We start from the raw sequence: 20,630 nt of genomic DNA on the forward strand, positions 1-20,630 counted from the left end.
ATCAAATGCCAGAGAGGATAGACAGAATGGGCTTAGAAGATACCCACTAATCTGGTCATTATCTTGGGGAAAAAGGCAGAAGAGAAAGGAAGGAAGGAAGGGCCTCCCCTTTCTGATTTTATTCCTGAGTCACCTGAAGATGTACTTTTACAATTAAAAAAAAAAAAAAAAAAAAAACCACCCTAACAATGAAACCTAAGAACCCACAAATGTCCACCTGATATTCCATGAGAAAAAAACTACAAAACAAGCAAAAAAAAGTTACTGCAGAGAGTTGGCAGCCTGTGGAGAGGGCATCAGCTTCTACACCTGAAGGACTCACTAATTTTTACCACTTACTAACTGTGTAACCTCAGCCAAGTCTCAGCGGGGGCCATTATCTCCTCACCTCCAACAGAGGAACAAAACCTGACTGCAGCTCTGTGAGGATTCCAGGCACCGTATGGAAAGTACCTAGAAAACAGGAGTTGCTCAATATATAGAAGGTAATAAATACACGTTTCCTGAGCAACTGTGAGTTCTGATCATTAATTTGCTTTCATTGAAGCATGTAATGAAATATTGACTGAAACAAACAAGCAGACACCAAAATGGTTTCAGGCATTATATCTAAAATACAACTTTTTAGAAAACAGTATGATCACATGACTCTTACAAGGTATCATAACAACAATCTAACACTTTTATAAACTGCATTTATTGTACAGAGTACTCTGAAGAAAGAAAAAATATGTACAGCCATTCATTTTCATTAACACATGTATTCTGTCCTGCAATACTGGAGAGGCGGAATGTGTCTGGCACAGAAATAACCCCTAGGAGTTACAAATTAGAAAAACAACACTTTTAAAAAAGATTTTTACTTTTCTGGTAGAAATATAAAAACTGTGGTTCATGGGGAAAAACATTAAAATTAAAAAGTCCAATCAATTGTAGAGGTGGCTTTCACTCTTAGAGTTTTCTCCCTCAAACCAACTTGTCAACAGCAGTGTTTAAAATCTACATATAAATAAATGGGCAGCGCTGCCCAGATAGCAGCACAGTATGAGCAACTCACAGTCACGCTGCGCGGTGTTCTCAGTGCACAAATAATGCCCCTTCCCGGCATCCTGTGGTGGGCACTTACAGAAGGGCATCACCTGGTGCCACAACCTGCAACTCAACATCCATCTTCTCACACCACCACCAGTTAAAGGTACCAAAACAAACTGATTTGTTTAAAAAAAAAAAAAAAAAAAAACAGTGGGTGGGGGAGGCAAGGGTACATGACAGCCATTACGTCGTCTTCCTGAATCCCTTTAGAATAGGGTAGATGTTTTCAAATGCTTCATAAATTTCTGCTCTGACTTTAGCACCTAAGAAGACAAGTTGAAGTAGAGATGAGAGACCGAAATGGCACTTCTTAACATATTAAGAAGTTAAAATTATTATTACCTTAAAGCTGCAAGCACAATTCTCACCATACCCAGTCAGATTAAGGCATAGGCATGAAAACATTAATGGTGGAACCCCTTGTCACAAACTTATTTTTGTTTATAAAACGATACTTTTAAAAAATCATCTTAGTGACTCCAGCATCTCGCATCCATTCTACAGCTCAAGAGGCATGTGTTCACACTTCTCTCCTGGTCCTGAACCAGGCCCTAAACTAAGCAGGACGGCAATAACAACCGAATCTTTTTCTCCCAATTGCTGCCTTCAACTAAGCTCTTTTCTGAATCTTCCTTTCTTGTCTCATAATCATATTGCTGAAGAATCGTAAAGCTTCAGATAACTAATTCCAAGTGAAAACACCATCTTCTATTCAATGCAGTGCTCACCTCCTGACTGTAAATGGAAACCTGCTTGCAGGGCTGTGGTCAGACTTCCCTGCTCTCACTGTGCCTTTAGTGGGCACGTTTCTCATAAGACTTGGGTGGGAGGCCTTTGTGCAAGAAGCTAGCCCACTGTCCCGACACTGAAATTTCTTTTCAGCACTGAGAAAATGCCATACTCGAAACAGAAACGTTCAGATACTACTTCCTGTTACAACTTACCTGTTAATACAACTTTTCCAGAAACAAAAATAAGGAGAACAATTCTGGGTTTGATCATTCTGTAGATTAAACCAGGAAATAACTCTGGCTCATAACTGGAAGGAAAATTGCAAAAAACAGTTTAGAAATTAAGAGCTTTGTGTGCTTTTAAATAAAATGAGAACCTGTACAAGGAAAAATACTGAATAAACAAGCAAACTAGTCAAGAGGTAAAGCACAGTTCTTCAAGCAGCATCAAAGGATAGAATAATTAAAGCAAGTGAGGCCAACTTTTAGCCATCAGCTGATAACCATTGGATGGGAGGCTATTTGCCCTCCTATCACTTTACCCCATTTCTACTGAGTCTGGATTTTCTGATTTAAGAAGAGCCCTGTAGTTATGTCTGCAGTCTCTGATAATAATCACCTACTTTTACAATCCTAATAATTACTATTACCTACCTAATAATCATTTACTTCTAAGATCTGATACTATAACTTTTAATCAAATCTCACCTTAAATTGAAATATTCTCTAGCTATCAATTGTGTTCAGGAAATTCAATCACTCTGATATACTAGCCTGAGAATTAACCTATACCTGATTGAGCTGTCTGACTGAATGGACTATTGGGGGGTGTGTGTGTGTAATTTTTTTTTTTTTTTTGAGACGGAGTCTTGTTCTGTTGCCCAGGCTGGAGTGCAGTAGTACGATCTTGGCTCGCTACAACCTCCGCCTCCTGGATTCGAGTGACTGTCCTGCCTCAGCCTTCCATGTAGCTGGGATTACAGGCGTGTACCACCACGTCCAGCTAATTTTTGTATTTTTAGTAGAGACGGGGTTTCACCATGTTGGCCAGGCTGGTCTTGAACTCATGAACTCAAGTGATCCCCCCGCCTCAGCCTCCCAAAGTGCTAGGATTACAGGCTTAAGCCACCAGGCCAGGCCTGGTACATATTCTTCTAAGCCTAGTAATCTCATTTTTCTTAGTTCAGAGAGACTGAAAACAGGATGCCTCTGTTTCTGTGTGTCTGACCTAAGACAAAATTCAGGACAGGCTTCTCTGAGGAAGAGTGGAATGCGTAGACATACGGAACTCAAGTGGGAGCTTCCTAGGTGAAAAGGGAAATGAGTGTACTAGGCATAAAAGCTGCAAGTGCACAGGCCCATGGCAGGAGGAACCAAGTGAGCCCAAGGGGCACACAGAACTAGTGTGCCTGTGAACAGACACCAGAAGACCATGAGATGAGGCTGTGAGGTGGGCAGGGCTGCCTGCCTGTGAGTCTTCACCTGCAAGCAGCAGGGAAGATAATTAGAAAGTTGTTCCTACGGCTCAACTTCACACTTTGCTGGTAGATCTGACACAATGCTGACTAAAAGAGAAGATCCAAACTGGGAAAAAAAAAATTGATACAAGAGGTTAGGTTAAATTCATGCATTCCAAGTGTATTCAGCAATCAAATGATAAAACATATAGAAGCAGAATCAAATTCAGTCCAGTAAAGGGGAGTTATGGGTACTGCTAAGTGACAAGGGAAGCAGAGGCTGGTGAGAGTGATAAATGTCACTGAGAACATCAAGAAGACAATGCAAGAATACATACAATTATAACCATGTCAACTGTTCTCACATACTGAATATTTTACATGTGTTTTATTCTGAACAATGTTTAGATTATAAATGAATTGTTGCCAAAAGCAATCATAATACATTTCAGACTTACCTACTAAACTGTTGGTGGGTGAGCACAAGACCTTCTAACCTTATAGGAAACTTCACATCACAGCTCCCCACCATGTTCTGAATCTTGAAGTCCAAGAACTTAGCTGGAAAACCCAACTTCTGTACAACTCTAGCATATTTTCTTGCTGCCAGTCTGGACTGTTCTTCACTAGGGAAAGGAAAAAAGTGAGTTATTCATACTCAGACTCAGCTAAAATATTTATTTAGACTAATAACTTATAAAAAGTCCTAAACAGGAGACTAATAAAGTGTAAACTGGTCAGCCCCCTTGCAATAGGAGAAAAGACTGACAGACATTCACAATTTCCTTATAAAGTATTCCTGGATCCTTGACAGAAAACTGTAGGTCTGCCAAAATGACCTTTCAATCTGCCAAATTATTGTAGCCCTAGATTTTATAGATGTGAATTATCACCATCATCAATCATCACTATTTCTATATTTTAGCCCATGCATTTCTACTGAGAGGAAAACTAACAAACTTCATATTGATCAGAAAATGTTGATGAGATTTATTATTGAACAATGTATTCACTAATTCTATTCTCTTTTATACCAAGACTCATCATGAATAGACATTCCTATGATGTCATTTGTTGAGGCAGTTCAGAGCTTACATAAGAAAAGCAGAATGTGGGCCAGGCATGCTGGCTCACACCTGTAATCCCAAGCACTTTGGGAGGCCAAGGCAGGTAGATCACCTGAGGTCAAGGGTTCCAGACCAGCTTAGTCAACATGGTGAAACTCTATCTCTACTAAAAATACAAAAATTAGCCGGGTGTGGTAGAAGGCACCTGTAATCCCAGCTACTTGGGAGGCTGAGGCAAGAGAATCACTTGAACCTGAGAGGTGGAAGTTGCAGTGAGCCAAGATTGTGCCACTGCCCTCCAGCCTGGGCGACTCTGCCAACAACAACAACAAAAAAAAAAAGGAAAGAAAGAAAGAAAGAGGAGAGGAGAGGAGAGAAGAGAACAGAAAAAAAAAGAAAATAAGAGAGAAAAGAAAAGAAGGAAGGCTGGCTGGGCGCAGTGGCTCATACCTGTAATCCCAACACTTTGGGAGGCCAAGGTGGGTGGAGCACGAGGTCAGGAGATCGAGACCATCCTGACTAACAGAGTGAAACACCGTCTCTACTAAACATACAAAAACTAGCTGGGCATGGTGGCAGGCACCTGTAGTCCCAGCTACTTGGGAGGCTGAGGCAAGAGAATGGCATGAACCTGGGAGGCAGAGCTTGCAGTGAGCCCAGATTGCGCCACTGCACTCCAGCCTGGGCGCAGAGCAAGACTGTCTCAAAAATAACAACAACAACAAAAAGAATGTGAAAATATTACCATAAAAAGACTATCAGGCACAGGGGATCAGGAAGAACAAAAATCAAGCATATATATATATGCTATGCTTTTAATTTTCAGGTAAATTTATTGGTGGTTTCTTGTCTTGATGAAACAGTCATCCAACTAGACATACAATATTCAGTTTTCAGATGCTCTGGGACAAAAAGACTAAATGCTGCATGAAAAGTTTGCCTTGATAAACCAAAAGTTTCTGATATTCCATGCAGGGGAAAACAAGCAAACAAAAAGGCTCTTAATTAAAGAGGTTACTACTGCATGTTGTGGCCAAGGGGTAGTGAAAGGCAAGAACAGATCCTTGTCCTGCATTCTGAAAAAACTTGGAGACCAGGAGCCAGAATGTCCACACCAATGACATTCCCCTCACTGAAAGACAATTTCAAACTTCAGAATAAGCAAAAATATCCACAGCCCCCTTCTATGTGTTGACACCGCCAAGTACATTTAATACGCTTTCATTTAAAAAGTTTTAGTGTATTTGTTCAGTTCATTTATGAATGTAATGTCACTAATTTTCCCCCTAGTTTTTGACTTCTATCAGGTATATGAGCTCTGTTTAGAACAGTCAGGGCCCCAGAGCACTAACCTTCAGACAGGATCACTTCAAACGCAGAATACAGGCAATGACATGTTATAACAGGGGTACATTCCTTAGGATCTGCACAACTCAAACGCTCATAATGAATGCTAGTTCCAGTGAGACGGCAGGTTTCTGCAGTCAACACATGTGGTGTTGTCATGCTGTCCGGCCCAGTAAGGTCTGCAAAGCTCTTACACCATTAGCTTAGAAGTTTACACCATTAGCTTGACCAATTACACCATTAGCTTACACCATTAGCTTGACCAATTTTTTCTTCCATTTCAAGATGTATTTGTGTTATTTACAACATTTTTCACAAAAAGGGAATTTTATTAATAGTTCTGATGTTGTATTACATCTTACCTAATTTTATTTTATTTTATTTTCTGGGAACAGAGTCTTGTTCTGTCTCCCAGGCTGGAGTGCAGTGGCGTGATCTCAGCTCACTGCAACCTCCGCCTCCCAGATTTAAGCGATTCTCATGTTTCAGCATCCCAAGTAGCTGGGACTACAGACATCCACTACCACACCTGGCTAATTTTTGTATTTTTAATAGAGATGGAGTTTCACCATGTTGGTCAGGCTGGTCTTGAACTCCTGGCCTCAAGTGATTTGCCCGCCTTGGCCTCCTGGGATTATAGGTGTGAGATACCATACCTGTCCATATCTAATTTTTAAGAAAATGAAATCACTGGTATCTACAATTAATAGAATCAACCATTTTAATAAGAAAGCAGTAATAACATGTTAAAGTGCTAACCTAATAACCTAAAAACTCGTTCACAACCCATAAACCAGAAGAATGAATTTCTTACGGCTACCTCTTGGCTCCTGTGCACACCATCTTCCCAGAACTGAAAATCAGTGCCGTGGTTCGTGGCTCTCTTATCCTCATGATTACTGCAGCAAACCGCTAAAATAGAGAGAATCATTAGTGAGGTCATGCCAAACTGCTCAATTTTGTTAGGAGAACTACACATTGACAAATCACAACTGGTAGGAAGGACATAGTACATCTAGTTATCAAAATATTTGTCCTGTATTTCTGCGTATCTGTAAAGGATTTGCATACACCACATGTAACAAATATTCCTTTGCATAAGGAGCAGAAAATAATCAATTGTGACAAAGTTATACCAAGATCTGTATGTTCTTTCACATGAGCATTCCACCAACAGAAATGTTTGCAAAATTTGGTCATGTTCTCAATAAATACCAGTGCTTCGGTTTCTACTTTATATTTGCTGCTTATCATGACTATAGTTTCTCTAATGATAAATTTTGTTTTATTAATATAAATTTTGAGGCAAATAAACCAATAAACGTTTTCTACCTTAATGGAATTAATAAATCAGATTACAAGCATACCAGTATGTAATGAAGTAAAATCCTGCTTCCAATTGGCCTTTAGAAACAATATTAATGTATTAAACACATATAAATGCAAATTAGGAAAGAAACACAGTTTTAACTTTTATTTTCTGCTTTTTATGCTTGAAACACGTTAATTCTTTCAGAAAATTTTCTTGCTAAGATGGTAACTCATGGGGAAAATATTTCAACTGTGGGTTGAATTAATGGCCTCAGTTATTAGGTACATGATAAAAAGCAAGTAATTACTTTGAAACAACTTAAATATTTTAATACATTATATTTAATTATACAATAAAAACCTATGTATTTCTAATTGAGATGACTCTGACAAACTAGATTGTTTTAACAATTTTATTTTTTTAATTTATTAATTTTTTTTTTTAGAGACAGAGTCTCACTTTGTTGCCCAGACTGGATTGCAGTTGCCCAGACTGGAGTGCAGACTGGAATCATGGCTCACTGCAGCCTCGAATTCCTGAGTTCAAGAGATCCTCCTGTCTTGGCCTCCCAAGTAGCTGAGATTATAGGTGTGTGCCACCAACCCCAGATAATTTTTTAAATTTTCTGATGAAACAAGGTCTTGCTATGTTGCCCAGGCTTGTCTCGAAGGCCTCAAGCGATCCTCCCACCTTGGCCTCCCAAAGTGCTGAGATTACAGGTCTGAGTCACCGTGCCTGGCTTTTAACAATTTTAGTTTAAAAACTGCTCTATGTCTTCCCTGTGTTTTTATCAACATCTAAAAAAGCTAGCAGTGTATAGTAGTTTATCTAAGTCCCAGGAAAAGCCTAGCTATTTTGCATTTCCAGAATTTCCTCTACTATTTCTATTGGTTAAGTATCACTTCACTTAAGATCATAAAGTAATAAAATTATGTATTCAACTAAATATTATAATAGATGAAAGATTAATTCTTAAAATGCTACATGTCATACAGACTCATTATGAGTGGTTAAAAGGAGATTTTTCAGACCCCTAGCTTAGCTATCTTTCAGATCTTAGGCATTATGTTTCAGGGGTTTTAAAATGCACCCTAAGTCCATTACTAACACTTCTCTCAACCCAGCTAATGTTTATCCAAATTACTTTGCCTACTATAGCTGGCAAACATCATCCCTATACATATACAAAATTCTTCACATGATCCCAATACAATATATATGTAACTTAGCTTGTTTTATAGACTGCTGTATTCCCAGGGATTCTGATATCACAGACACTCAATAAAAGATACAAAACAATGCACATTTTACTTTAGATCTTCATTTTGTTGGTGTCAAGGAATAAGCATAACACAAACTCTTTGATATACAGATTTTTTTTTTTTGAGATGGAGTCTTGCTCTGTTTCCAGGCTGGAATGCAATGGCGCGATCTCCACTCGCAACCTCTGTCTCCCAGGTTCAAGTGATTCTCCTGCCTCAACCTCCCAAGTAGTTGGGATTACAAGCACAAGCCACCACTCCCGGCAAATTTTTGTCTTTTTAGTAGAGACAGGGTTTCACTATGTTGGCCAGGATGGTCTTGAACTCCTGACCTCAGGTGATCCGCCCACCTCGGCCTCCCAAAGTGCTGGGATTACAGGTGTAAGCCACCAAGCCTGGCCGATTTTTCTTTCTTTTTCTTTTTTTTTTTTTTTAAGAGACAGGGTCTTGCCATGTTGCCTGGGCTGGTCTTGAAGTCCTAGGCTCAAGCAATTCTCCCTCCTCAGCCTCTCAAAGTGCTGGGATTACAGGCATTAGCCACTGTGCCTAGAGTGATCTACAGACATTTGTTACATAGCGTGAAATACATTAAAATATAGAGACATGACAGAGAAGACAAAAAAGAAAAAAAAAGAAACACATTAAAATAGATCTAACCTTGGGATTATATTCAGCATTTCGGGCACGAAGTGCAATGGTCTTTAGGTCAAGTTTACAACCAAGATTCACTGTGGATACAATATTTCTGTAAGAAATTTAAAAAGAAAACATGACTATTTAAATTACTTAACCTTCACTGGATGAGGTGTTAGAAATTATGCACACATTTGATTATTTCAACCAGGCTTTAATTTTTTAAAATTGCTCACATTTATTGTTTAACAAGTATCATGCACATGTTGAGCATTTTATATAGATTATTCCATTTAATACTTATAATGCACTATGGTAGAAGCTACCAGTATTCCCACATTCGGATAAATAAGCTGAGGCTTAAAGGTAGTGCAACTTCCTCAGGATGCACATGGCTCCCAAGTGGAGGTGCCAGGATCTGAGTCTGTCTCCAGAGCCATGCCCTTAGCCTTCTCACAGACAAACTCATTTCTCACCTGTGAGCTCTGAAAAGCCACCACCACCACCACCCTACTCCTAAGTCACTTTTTTTCTTTTTTTTTTTTGAGACGGAGTCTCGCTCTGTCGCCCAGGCTGGAGTGCAGTGGTGCATTCTCGGCTCACTGAAAGCTCCACCTCCTGGGTTCATGCCATTCTCCTGCCTCAGCCTCCCGAGTAGCTGGGTCTACAGGCGTGCGCCACCACGCCCGGCTAATTTTTTGTATTTTTAGTAGAGATGGGGTTTCACCATGTTAGCCAGCATGGTCTCGATCTCCTGACCTCATGATCCGCCCGCCTCGGCCTCTCAAAGTGCTGGGATTACAGGCATGAGCCACCACGCCTGGCAAACCTAAGTCACTATTTATTATGAAAATGAGTTCTCTCAAAGTACGTATCTTTTGAAAAACAACAGCTAAGTGTCTTTAGCAAAAAAAAAAAAAAAAAAAAAGGCAAAACCCTGCTTTCTCTTCTAATTATCTCTCAGTAAATAAGGATAAACGGAGCCATCTGGGTCCACTGACCCTTTACATTTCTCAGTGTTCTTACATCACTTAATAAATAACTTATACAAGGATAAAGATATACTAAAAAGCAACTCTATTAGAAGTTTTAATAAAAATTTAAACAAAAACCTACATTTTCATTATACATTTTTTCTGCTTATGAAAGTATATATACTTGGCCAGGCACAGTGGCTCACGCCTGTAATCCCAGCACTTTGGGAGGCCGAGGTGGGCGGATCACGAGGTCAGGAGATCGAGACCATCCTGGCTAACACGGTGAAACCCCGTCTCTACTAAAAATACAAAAAAATTAGCCGAGCATGGTGGCGGGAGCCTGTAGTCCCAGCTGCTCAGGAGGCTGAGGCAGGAGAATGGCGTGAACCCAGGAGGTGGAGTCTGCAGTGAGCTGAGATCACACCACTGCACTCCAACCTGGGCGACAGAGCGAGACTCCGTCTTAAATAAATAAATAAATAAATAAATAAATAAAGTACATATACTTGAAATGGGCAATGTCCTTTGAATGCAATTAACTGCGCAACAAGTGTCTTGCATGGACCTGGCAATCACCATCCCAAGAATATAGAGTCCAGATTTCAAATACATAGGTTCAAATACAATAGGTTATAGCTCACTGTTGCTTCTGGTTCTTTTTCTTATACTGTCAAAATGCAAAACTTTTGAAAACTTGATGGCTCATAATTTTGTTCAAAAGAGAATGGCAGTCTATGATACACAACCGTAAAGCCAATTAGGTTGATCCACACAATGTTTTCATTTCCATATCATCTCTTTCCTTCCAATCACCGTTGTATACACACCTGGCTTTAGCATTTGTCCACTGATGAACTATATCAAGTAGATTTTAGTACATCTATCACAACTTTCATCACATAATTGTTAAATGTATTCTTATATGTTTTCATTCATGAAATATTTGCCTTAATCCCTCTTAAGCCTACAAGACTGAGAGGGCACTGAATTACCACGCAGGAGGGTTCTTAGTAGAGAGCAGCTCAGGGACGTGGATGACTGGATGCTCTCGGGAGTATCAGAACAACAAAGGCACGGCAAGAAACAAACACCTGACTGTACTGTTTATACTTTATTATTTAAATCAGAAATGCAAACTTAAATTTTCCTGGGAGTCCGACAAGCATGCTGGACACATGGGAGCGGTACAGACAAGGGTGAGCTAAAAAGGGCTGTCTCTAAAATCACTAAAATTACTTTGTTTTTAAAATTGTGTGTGGGGTCAAACAAAATTGTAGAGGCAAGATTTAGGTCTTTGGGTAAAAGTCAGCATCCACGATTACACACCACTAAGTTCCAAAAATGATCAGAGATAGCTTATAAACAACAACCATATATGTAGCAAGGTGAATAAATGCAAATAGGAAATACTAGATCTAAAGGGAGTATGAAGGAGGAAGGTATCTGTACAAGAAAACTGAGGAGATGCAGAGACTGCAAGTAACCTTTTAATTTGGTCATAAGCTTTCTAACATGAAAAGCTGCACGCTTCTTATTGACGGGGATTATTTGGAAATATTTGTTGTTTTTTCAGGAAGATGAAATTATTTCCTATCCCTAATACCCTGTTACATATAGAACCCACTTCACTTAGGTAGAAAAATCCATTTAGGACAAGAACAGTCATCCTCATTTTGTGGGAAGGACGCAGACCTTCAAAGATTCATATGCAGTCCCCACAGTAAAAATAAAAAACAAGAACTGCCAGAAATTATACTGATACTGTGACTAAAGACCTAAAATAGCATAAGGGAAAGAGACTACATAACATTGTGATTTGGCGATATCAGATACAGGGAAATGTCTATAATATAATAATAATGACAGTGAAAATCACATTAAATTTTATTGGCTCAGGTATATAAACACAAATGACCACATTCCTAAACCTGTTAAGAACCTTTTACTGAGGGCACTGACTAAGATGGCTTTGCTTCCCTTTCCCAAGTGTGAGATAAAGCAAATTTTGATACACAATTGCTGTTAGTGCCATTCCCTCCCTTAATAAAAGGATCCATCAGAAAACAGAGCAGGAACACAACTCAAAGGGACTCCTAAGTGGGAGGAAACATAAAACACCAAGTACTCACTGCAGCTGCGGTACAATCCCAGAACTCTCCGAAGCCGGAGTGGCAGGAGTGATGGGGGTCATGGGGGTCACGGGGGAGGGATACAGTGGAGTGGTGCCCGGCAAGGGTGCAGTTGTGAGAGTCTGTGAGTGGAAGAGCTGTGGTGCCTGGCCTGAGGTTCCCTGTGTTGTCTGCTGGGATGTTGACTGCTGAACGGCTGCAGCGGCCACTGCCTGTTGCTGCTGCTGCTGCTGCTGCTGCTGTTGTTGCTGTTGTTGCTGCTGCTGCTGCTGTTGTTGCTGCTGCTGCCTTTGTTGCTCTTCCAAAATAGACAGACTATTGGTGTTCTGAATAGGCTGTGGGGTCAGTCCAGTGCCATAAGGCATCATTGGACTAAAGATAGGGATTCCGGGAGTCATGGCACCCTGTGGAAAGCAAGGAGAAAAACAGGTTAGGCTGGCTGCTGCTGAGTGTTTGTGGAAGTTTCTTGGTGGAACAGCAGGTGAGATGTGCAAAGACAGACGCCCTCTGAGAATAATGGGGTTATTAATCTTTAATTACGGAAGAACCAGCTATTCTTATACACATTGCTTTCTTCTTTAATACCACACAGTGGATAAACATGAAGAAAAATGGATAAACTGAACTTTGGAAAAATTAAAAACTTCTGTTCTCTGAAAGACACCATTGAGAAAATTAAAAGGCAGGCCACAGATTGGGAAAAAAATAGCTATAATACATACATCTGAGAAAGGACTGGTAAACAGAATAATAAAGAGCTCTGACAACTCCATAAAAAAAGATCAACAAATAAAATAATGAAAAAGGACAAAAGATGTGAAGGGCATATTACAAATGAAGATACAGGCATACCTCAGAGATACTATGGGTTAGGTTCCAGACCATCTCAATGAAGCAAGCAGCATGAATTTTTTGGTTTCCCAGTGTCTACAAAAGTTATGTTTACACTATAGTCTATTAAGTGTGCAATAGCATTATGTCTAATAATATGTATATACCTTAATTTTAAAATGCTTTATTGCTAAAAATGCTAACAATCCTGTGAGCCTGCAGCAAGTCATAATCTTTTTGCTGATAGAGGATCTTGCCTCGATGCTGACAGCTGCTGACTGATCAGGGTGGTAGCTGTGGCCATTTCTTAAAATAAGACTGACGAAGTTTGCCACAAGGACTGACTCTTCCTTTCACTGAGATGTCTCTGTAGCACACGACGCTGTTTGACAGCGTTTTACCCACGCTAGAACGTAGTTCAAAACTGGAGTCAGTCCTCTCAAACGCTGCTGCTGCTTTCTCAACTACATTTATGGAATATTCCACAGTCATCAGTTCTTCACCAGGAGTCAATTCCATCTCAAGAAACCACTTTCTTTGCTCATCCACAAGAAGCAACTCCTCATCTGTTCAGGTTTTATCAAAAAATTGCAGCAGTTCAGTCACATCTTCAGGATTCACTTCTAATTCTAGTTCACTTGCTATTTCCACTACACCTGCAGTAACTTCTACCACTGAAGTCTAGAACCTCTCAAAGTCATCCACGAGGGCTGGAATCAACTTCTTCCAAACTCTTATTCATGCTGATATTTTAACCTCCTCCCATGAATCACAAACGTTCTTAATGGCATCTAGAATGGTGAATCTTTTCCAGAAGGTTTTCAATTCACTTTGCCCAGATCCATCAGAGGAATCACTATCTATGGCAGCTACAGCATATGCCCCTCCCTGTTTCCTTTCTTTGAGACAGGGTCTCCATTGTAGCTTTTAACTTCTGGACCCAAGTGATCCTCCCGCCTCAGCCTCCCACGTAGCTGGGACTACAGGCACATGCCACCATGACCAGCTAATTTTTAATTTTTTTTTTTTTGTAGCAACAGGGACTTGTTTTGTTATCCAGGTTGGTCTCGAACTCCTGCCTTTGAGTGATCCTTCCACCTTGGCCTCCCAAAGTACTGAGATTACAAGCATGAGCCACCATGCCCTGCTCTATTTCTTAAATAGTAAGAATTGAAAGTTGAAATTACTCCTTGATCCATGGGCTGAAGAATGGATATATTATTTAAACAGGCATGAAAACAATATTAATCTCCTTGTTCTTCTCTATCAGAGCTTGTGGACAACTAGTCACACTGTCAGTGAGTAATATTTTGAAATCAATCTTTTTTTCTGAGCAGTAGATCTCAAAGAGCTTAAAATATTCTGTAAACCATGCTGTAAACAGATGTGGTCTCATCAGGTTTTGTTGTTCTGTGTGCTGAGAACAGGCAGAGTAGATTTAGCGTAATTCTTAAGGGCCCTATGATTTTAGAACAGTAAATGAGCATTGGCTTTAACTTAAAGTCACCAGCTATATTAGCCCCTAACTACAGTCAGCCAATCCTCTGAAGCTTTGAAGCTAGGCACTGACTTCTCCTCTCTAGCTATAAAAGTCCTAGATAGCATCTTCTTCCAGTAGAAGGCTGTTTCATCTACATTAAAAATCTATTATTTAGTATAGTCACCTTCATCAATAATCTCGGCTAGATCTTCCAGATAACTTGCTGCTTCACATTGTATTCTTATGTTGTGGAGAAGGCTTCTCTCCTTAAAGCTCATGAATAAACCTCTGCTAGTTTCAAAATTTTCTTCTACAGCTTCCTCTCCTCTCTCAGCCTTTACAGAACTGAAGAGAGTCAAGGCCTTGCTCTGGATTACACTTTGGCTTAAGGGGATGTTGTGGGTAGCATGATCTTCTATCCAGACCAGGCAAACTTTCTCCATATAAGCAATAAAGCTGTTTTGCTTTCTTATCATTTGTCGGTTTACTGGAGTAGCACTTCTAATTTCCTTTAAGAACTTTTCCCTTGCATTTACAACTTGGCTAACTATTTGGTGCAAGAGGCCTAGCTTTTAGCCTGTCTCAGCTTTCAACATGCCTTCTTCACTAAGGATAATCATTTCTAGCTTTTGGTTTAAAATAAGAGATGTGCAGCTCTTCCCTTCATCTGAACACTTAATTAAAGATCACTGTAAAGTTATTAATTAGCCTAATTTCCATACTGTTGTGTCTCAAGGAATAGGGAAGACCAAGGAGAGGGAGAGAGATGGGGGAATGGCTGGTCAGATTGTAGACATTTATCAATTAAGTTCCTATATTATACGGGTGCAGTTTATGGCATTCAATAATAATTACAATAGTAACATCAAAGATCACTGATCACATTAACAGATAATAATGAAAAGTTTTGACTGGGTTCAGTAGCTCATGCCTGTAATCCCAACCCTTTGGGAGGCCAAGGCGGGTGGATCACTTGTAGCCAGTAGTTTGAGAACAGCCTAGCCAACATGGTGAAACTCCTTCTCCACTAAAAATACAAAATTTAGCTGGGTTTGGTGGCACATGCCTATAATCCCAGCTACTCAGGAGGCTAAGGCAGAAGAATCGCTTGAACAGGGGAGATGGAGGTTGCAGTGAGCCGAGGCTGCACCACTGCAATCCAGCCTGGGCAACAAAGTGACTGCAAAAAAACAAAACAAAACAAAACAAAAAAAGAGAAAGTTTGGTAACAATAACAGATAATAATAAAAAGTTTGAAATCCTGCAAAAATTACCAAAATCTAACCCCAAGTACACACTGTTGGAAAAATAACACCAACAGACTCACTGGGTACAGGTTTATCACAACCTTCAATTTGTCAAACATGCAGTAAAGTCAACTGCAGTAAAGTGAGGTGGGCCTGTGTATGAGTGGCTGCCAAGAACTTGCCAAGGTGCTCAGAAACATTAGTAATCAGGCAAATTAAAAATCAAAACCACAGTAAAATATAACTAAGCAATCACTAGAGTAAAAGTAAAAAGATTGACAGCACAAAGTGTTGGTGAGGATGTGGGGCAACTTAAATCTCTTATGCTGCGAAACAATATAGCCACTTCAGAAAACAGTTTGGCAGTTTCTTATAAAGTTATACATACACTGATATAGGACCTAGCAATCCTACTCCTAAGTATTTACCTATGAGAAGTAAAAACAGTACATTCAAAGTCTACACAAATGTTTATAGTGCTTTTATCCATAATAGCTCCAAACTGGGAAGACCCCAAATGTGAGCAACTGGAGAATGGATGAACTGTGGAACATCCAAACAATGGAGTGATACTTAGCTATACAATGGATTAACTACTGATATACAAACAGTATCAGACATACACAAAAAAGCACACACTGTATGATTCCATCTATATGAAATTCTAGAATAGACAAAACTAATCTTCAGCATTGAAAAGCAGATTCAGTAGTTACCTGGGGCCAACAGAGTGACTATAAAGGGGAAGAAGGGACTTTTTAAGATAATTGAAATGTTCTGTAACTTATACATGTATATATAATTATCAAAACAGACACTTAAAATGTGTTTTTTGTATGTAAATTATATTTCAACAGAAGTTATTGGTTTTTTGTTTTTGTTTTTGTTTTTTTTTGAGACAGAGCCTAGTCTTGCTCTGTCCACCAGGCTGGAGTGCACTGGCATGATCTCTGCTCACTGCAACCTCCACCTCCCGGGTTCAAGCAATTCTCCCTGCCTCAGCCTCCCAAGTAGTTGGGATTACAGGGACCCACCACCATGCCTGGTTAATTTTTGTATATTTAGTACAGATGGTTTCTCCATGTTGGCCAGGCTGGTCTCAAACTCCTGACCTCAACTGATCCACCCACCTCCGCCTCCCAAATCCCTTTGGGATTATAGGCGTGAGCCACCGCACCCAGCCTGAAACATTTTTATCGTAGATGGGTGGTTGAGAGCTTGAAATGTAAAAGGGGAAAAATAAAACTAGAAAATAATCTGGTGAGGGTGATTTTCAAAATCAAAGACCCTATATAATCACTTGGAACATTCTCCTAAGTGTTTATCAAAAGATTACGTGTTTTATAGATATATAACTTCCAAACAGACTCCCCAAATAAACACTATTGTGCCCATTCAAAACCTAATAGAACATCTCAACAAAATCAGGCTTAAAAAATATATTAAATCATTTTCAAAAACAGATCATTAAATGCCCTTCCTTGCCTTTTGATACCATCTCTTGCCGTTCAGATTTCCGCCCTCCCTATTCTCTCCCTCCTGCTGTATTACCTGAGGGGAGGCCAAGCCCTGAGCGTAAGGTGGCAGGCTGTTGTTCTGATCCATGATGTTCACTTTCTTCTTGGCAAACCAGAAACCCTTGGGCTGGAACTCGTCTCACCATTCAGTTTTTTCCTAGAGCATCTCAGGCACACTCTTCTCAGCAACTTCCTCAATTCCTTGGGTTATCTTCAGACACCAAGAAACAGTGATGCTGCTTTGGAAAAAAGTCTGAAGTTTAATTTAAGGATCCAGGTAACCTATACAGTCCTATAAGCCAGTTCCATGGCTATACAAAACACAAACATGAAAACCAATGAAGCTATTCTGGAGTACATTTGTTTTTACCTTATAATCCCAAAGTCTTATTCCTTCCAGGTTTCCGGTGATTGCATGTAAAATCGCCAACAAAACAAAAATCATTTTGTTACACGTTTAAATACTCAGATAATGCTCAAAATTAAGCTGTCATAACCAGCATTAAAAACTTTTGAGGAAAAACACCTACAGAAAACTAATTCCAAAAGAAACTGTAATATCAGAGTAGGATATTTATTAAGCACTGTATACACAGCACTGTTAGGCAAAGTTCAGATCTTTAAATATCCCAATTTTACATCCTCTACAATGTCTTGGGCAAAAAATTAAGTAACTATTAAATTCAATCCAATATACTTCAGAGTGATCATTTATCAAGCTCCTACTGTAATGAAACTATAAAAAAAAAGCTGCACAAAGATAAAGCTCTGAATTTTTATAAACGTAATAACCTTACCTCTTTAGAACACAATAGTGCAAACTGTGCGTTTTATCTGACTATTCTTAAATCGTCATCACTTTACTCACTATACATCTGAAATGAGTTTATAATAACATATTCTCACATGGAACTTAGAGGTCTCAAAGTTACAAATTATATGTCCAAAGACCCTTCAGGCATATGCACTTCAAGCATGTGCTGGTACAAAGTAGACACTCACATATTTGCTGAATATATGAAAGACTCTGACGATCACTTTGAAAGGGCAAAGGCCCCCAAAAACTATCTATGCTATATACTCATCACTGAAAAACAGACCAAAAAAGAAAGCAAGCTGTGCTTCTGGAAATAAATGTATCAAAGACATTTTTTAAATTATGCTTTTTTTTTTTTTTTGACAGTTATCCTATAATAACAAAAGTGCTGCAGATGAGGATATAAAGATAGGAAGATGTAGTCCCTGGCATCAAAGTGTTCAATATGAAGGGTATGCAAATAATTACTGTAAAACATAGTATTATAGTAGCAGGTATGGCCTAAGCTAAGTCTTGAAAGTCTACATGTCTTTGTGATCTCTGCATCTAGCACTATGCCTGGAATGCAGTATGTGATCATGAATGAGCCCATATACACCCCTGGAAGAGAAGACAATAAAGACTAACAGCCAATTACTATGAAGAGAGGGCAGTGTTTTCACAAAGCAGGGACCATCTAACTTGGGTCTCACAAGGTGAGTAGGAATTTACAAAACAGGGCTTCAGACAAAAGAGAAATCAAGCAGAAAGAGATAACAGATTGAAAAAAGATGCAGAATGCAGGCGACAAGCTTAGTATGACTGTATAGAAGGTCACTGCAGATGAAATAGCACATATTGGTGGGCTCATACTATCAGGAGTTTTAAATGTTACTGCATAGGCAATAATAACAGTTATGGAATTTTGGAAGTGCAGTATGAATAGATCTAATTTGGCAAGACTAGACGAATTTGAGAGGAGTAAAACTAGAGGCTGGAAGTTCCGCTTCAGGGATCTAAGGGTGAGGCAAGAGATAATGACGGCAGGATTTAAACCCATTGTAAGTAGGACTAGAGATTTATTTATCCAGGACCTGCGGTGGCTTCAGGCCACTTTTTGCAAGTAAGTCTACAGAAGAAACCGTACGGTGATTACTGCACTAATTTATCTCAGAAAAGAGTTGTTTGCTGGGTATCTTCAGCTCTTGGAAATTGAAACATCAAATCCGGTATTTTTTGGAGGCAATCAAATTAATTCTGCATAGCCTTCTAGTGTCTGTATAACTAAATGAAGCACAGTCTTTTCACAGAAAAGCCTACCTAGAGATTTGGAAAACCATGATGGCCTGACCGAGAGATGGGAGGCCCCGTAAATAAATGGTGTGTATTATATCTTAAGCGCTACCGTGCCCGCTGTCTCAGGATTCTGACAAAATACTTAAGTCTCAATGTTGGTAGCAAAACAGGCGGGCACAGACCAGGGTGAATCTGCCTTCTAACATGGAGAAGAAGCGGTGGCAGGACAGGGCAGGGTAAACTTCAGGTCTTCGATGCAAGGGACTGTCCTGTCCCGCCCGCCGCCGCCCCGTCAGTAGTACCCTGCGCCCCACAATCGTACGATGGGAAGCCGCTGGCGACACACAGCAGAGTAGGGCACCAGGCGGGAGCGGCGGCCGAGCGGCCGTTACAGGCCGGAACGGCGGCAGCACGAGAGGGAGGAACGTCCCCCGCGGGGCCTGCACGCGCGCCAATTCCTCTTCTCTTCCCCACCATTGTCCCCAGGCCTCAATGCAGTGGTCGCCTCCGCCCGAACCCTCAGAAAAGAGTACAAGCTGTTACCTGGGTCACTGCAAAGATGACCATGGGCCAGAGGAAACGAAGTTTCACAGCCGGCGGCCCAGGCGCCCGCCACAGCGAACCTGCCTGACCTCACTGAACTCCTGGCGCGCGTTGATAATGTCACTTCCGCCAGCTCTGCCCTCGGCTTCAGCGAGTTGCTCCCACTAGGGCCGAGGCCCTGGGAAGTGTGGGCATAGGTCACTTCCTGTGTTTCCATAGGCGCGGAGCTTAAGGTAAGGAGGGGCGAAGCTCTTGAGGAGTTCCGGGGCGGGGCCGCCGTGCCACAGCCGTCTCTAATTGGCCCTTGCTGGACATAGGACAGATCGATTTTTAAATGGTTATATGTGTGTGTGTTTTGTTGTTGTGGTGGTGGTTTAAAGCAACTAGCGGTGTTACCTTTGGCAAGTTACCTGACCTCTCCCCCGCAGTTTCTTCTGTAAAATTGAATAGTGATAATAGTGCTTACCGTTGGGCTGTCGGGAGATTGACAGAGACTGACAGTACTTGGCACTCAGTAAGCGCGTGCTCCTTACCTGTGCAAGAACGCTAGCTGATCTTCAAGGGTGTAGAATGACAAGGAACACTAAGCAAAACAAACGGCTTGTGTTTACACACGCATTTATATTCAGTTCTGCCACTCCCGTTTCATGCACTGTGGTCACAAGGCTCTATCCGCAGTTGTTTCTTAGTGGGACTAGAACTTAGTGGGAACTGATTTTCCCTTCTGTAGTTCATTGTGGCGTAGTCACATGTTATACTGCTCGTTTTCTTTGTACTCTTTATTATCAGTGAGGTTGTGAGCTCTTTAAGGATAGGAAATGTTATATACATTTTTTATTAGCCAGGACAATTAACGCGCTCACCGTTATTCGAGTTGGCGTTGCGCCATAGTTCTGCCAATGTTTTTGTATGG

At 40.3% G+C, this 20,630-nt stretch overlaps 1 protein-coding gene across 3 annotated transcripts; it reads right to left on the reverse strand.

The window, feature by feature from the left end:
* Positions 1–675: 675 nt before the first annotated feature.
* TBP (TATA-box binding protein) lies at positions 676–19,812 on the reverse strand. Of its 3 annotated transcripts, XM_028846940.2 has the most exons (9): positions 19,718–19,812; positions 17,453–17,475; positions 17,117–17,318; positions 12,008–12,411; positions 8,926–9,013; positions 6,515–6,606; positions 3,739–3,906; positions 2,037–2,131; positions 676–1,355 (listed from the first exon to the last, which is right to left on the reverse strand). In XM_028846940.2, the coding sequence occupies exons 3-9, from the start codon at positions 17,168–17,170 to the stop codon at positions 1,276–1,278; spliced, it is 981 nt and encodes a 326-aa protein (XP_028702773.1). In that variant the 5' UTR covers positions 17,171–17,318; positions 17,453–17,475; positions 19,718–19,812; the 3' UTR covers positions 676–1,275. The 3 variants fall into 3 exon arrangements, with proteins under 3 accessions (XP_028702773.1, XP_014993245.1, XP_014993246.1); XM_015137759.3 differs by lacking the exon at positions 17,453–17,475; XM_015137760.3 differs by lacking the exon at positions 17,453–17,475 and having other exon boundaries at positions 17,117–17,321.
* Positions 19,813–20,630: the final 818 nt, after the last annotated feature.

This window comes from Macaca mulatta, chromosome 4 (genome assembly GCF_049350105.2).
Source record: "Macaca mulatta isolate MMU2019108-1 chromosome 4, T2T-MMU8v2.0, whole genome shotgun sequence".
In the NCBI taxonomy this organism is placed as follows: domain Eukaryota; kingdom Metazoa; phylum Chordata; class Mammalia; order Primates; family Cercopithecidae; genus Macaca; species Macaca mulatta.

What these genes read in the sequence shown, in the direction of transcription:
- TBP (XM_015137759.3), bottom strand. Translation starts at nt 17,170, where the DNA reads ATGGATCAGAACAACAGCCTGCCACCTTACGCTCAGGGCTTGGCCTCC. An exon ending in AGGGCTTGGCCTCCCCTCAG is followed by an intron (nt 12,412 to 17,116) that starts GTAATACAGCAG and finishes TGCTTTCCACAG; the next exon opens with GGTGCCATGACTCCCGGAAT. An exon ending in TGGAAAAGTTGTATTAACAG is followed by an intron (nt 1,356 to 2,036) that starts GTAAGTTGTAAC and finishes TTGTCTTCTTAG; the next exon opens with GTGCTAAAGTCAGAGCAGAA.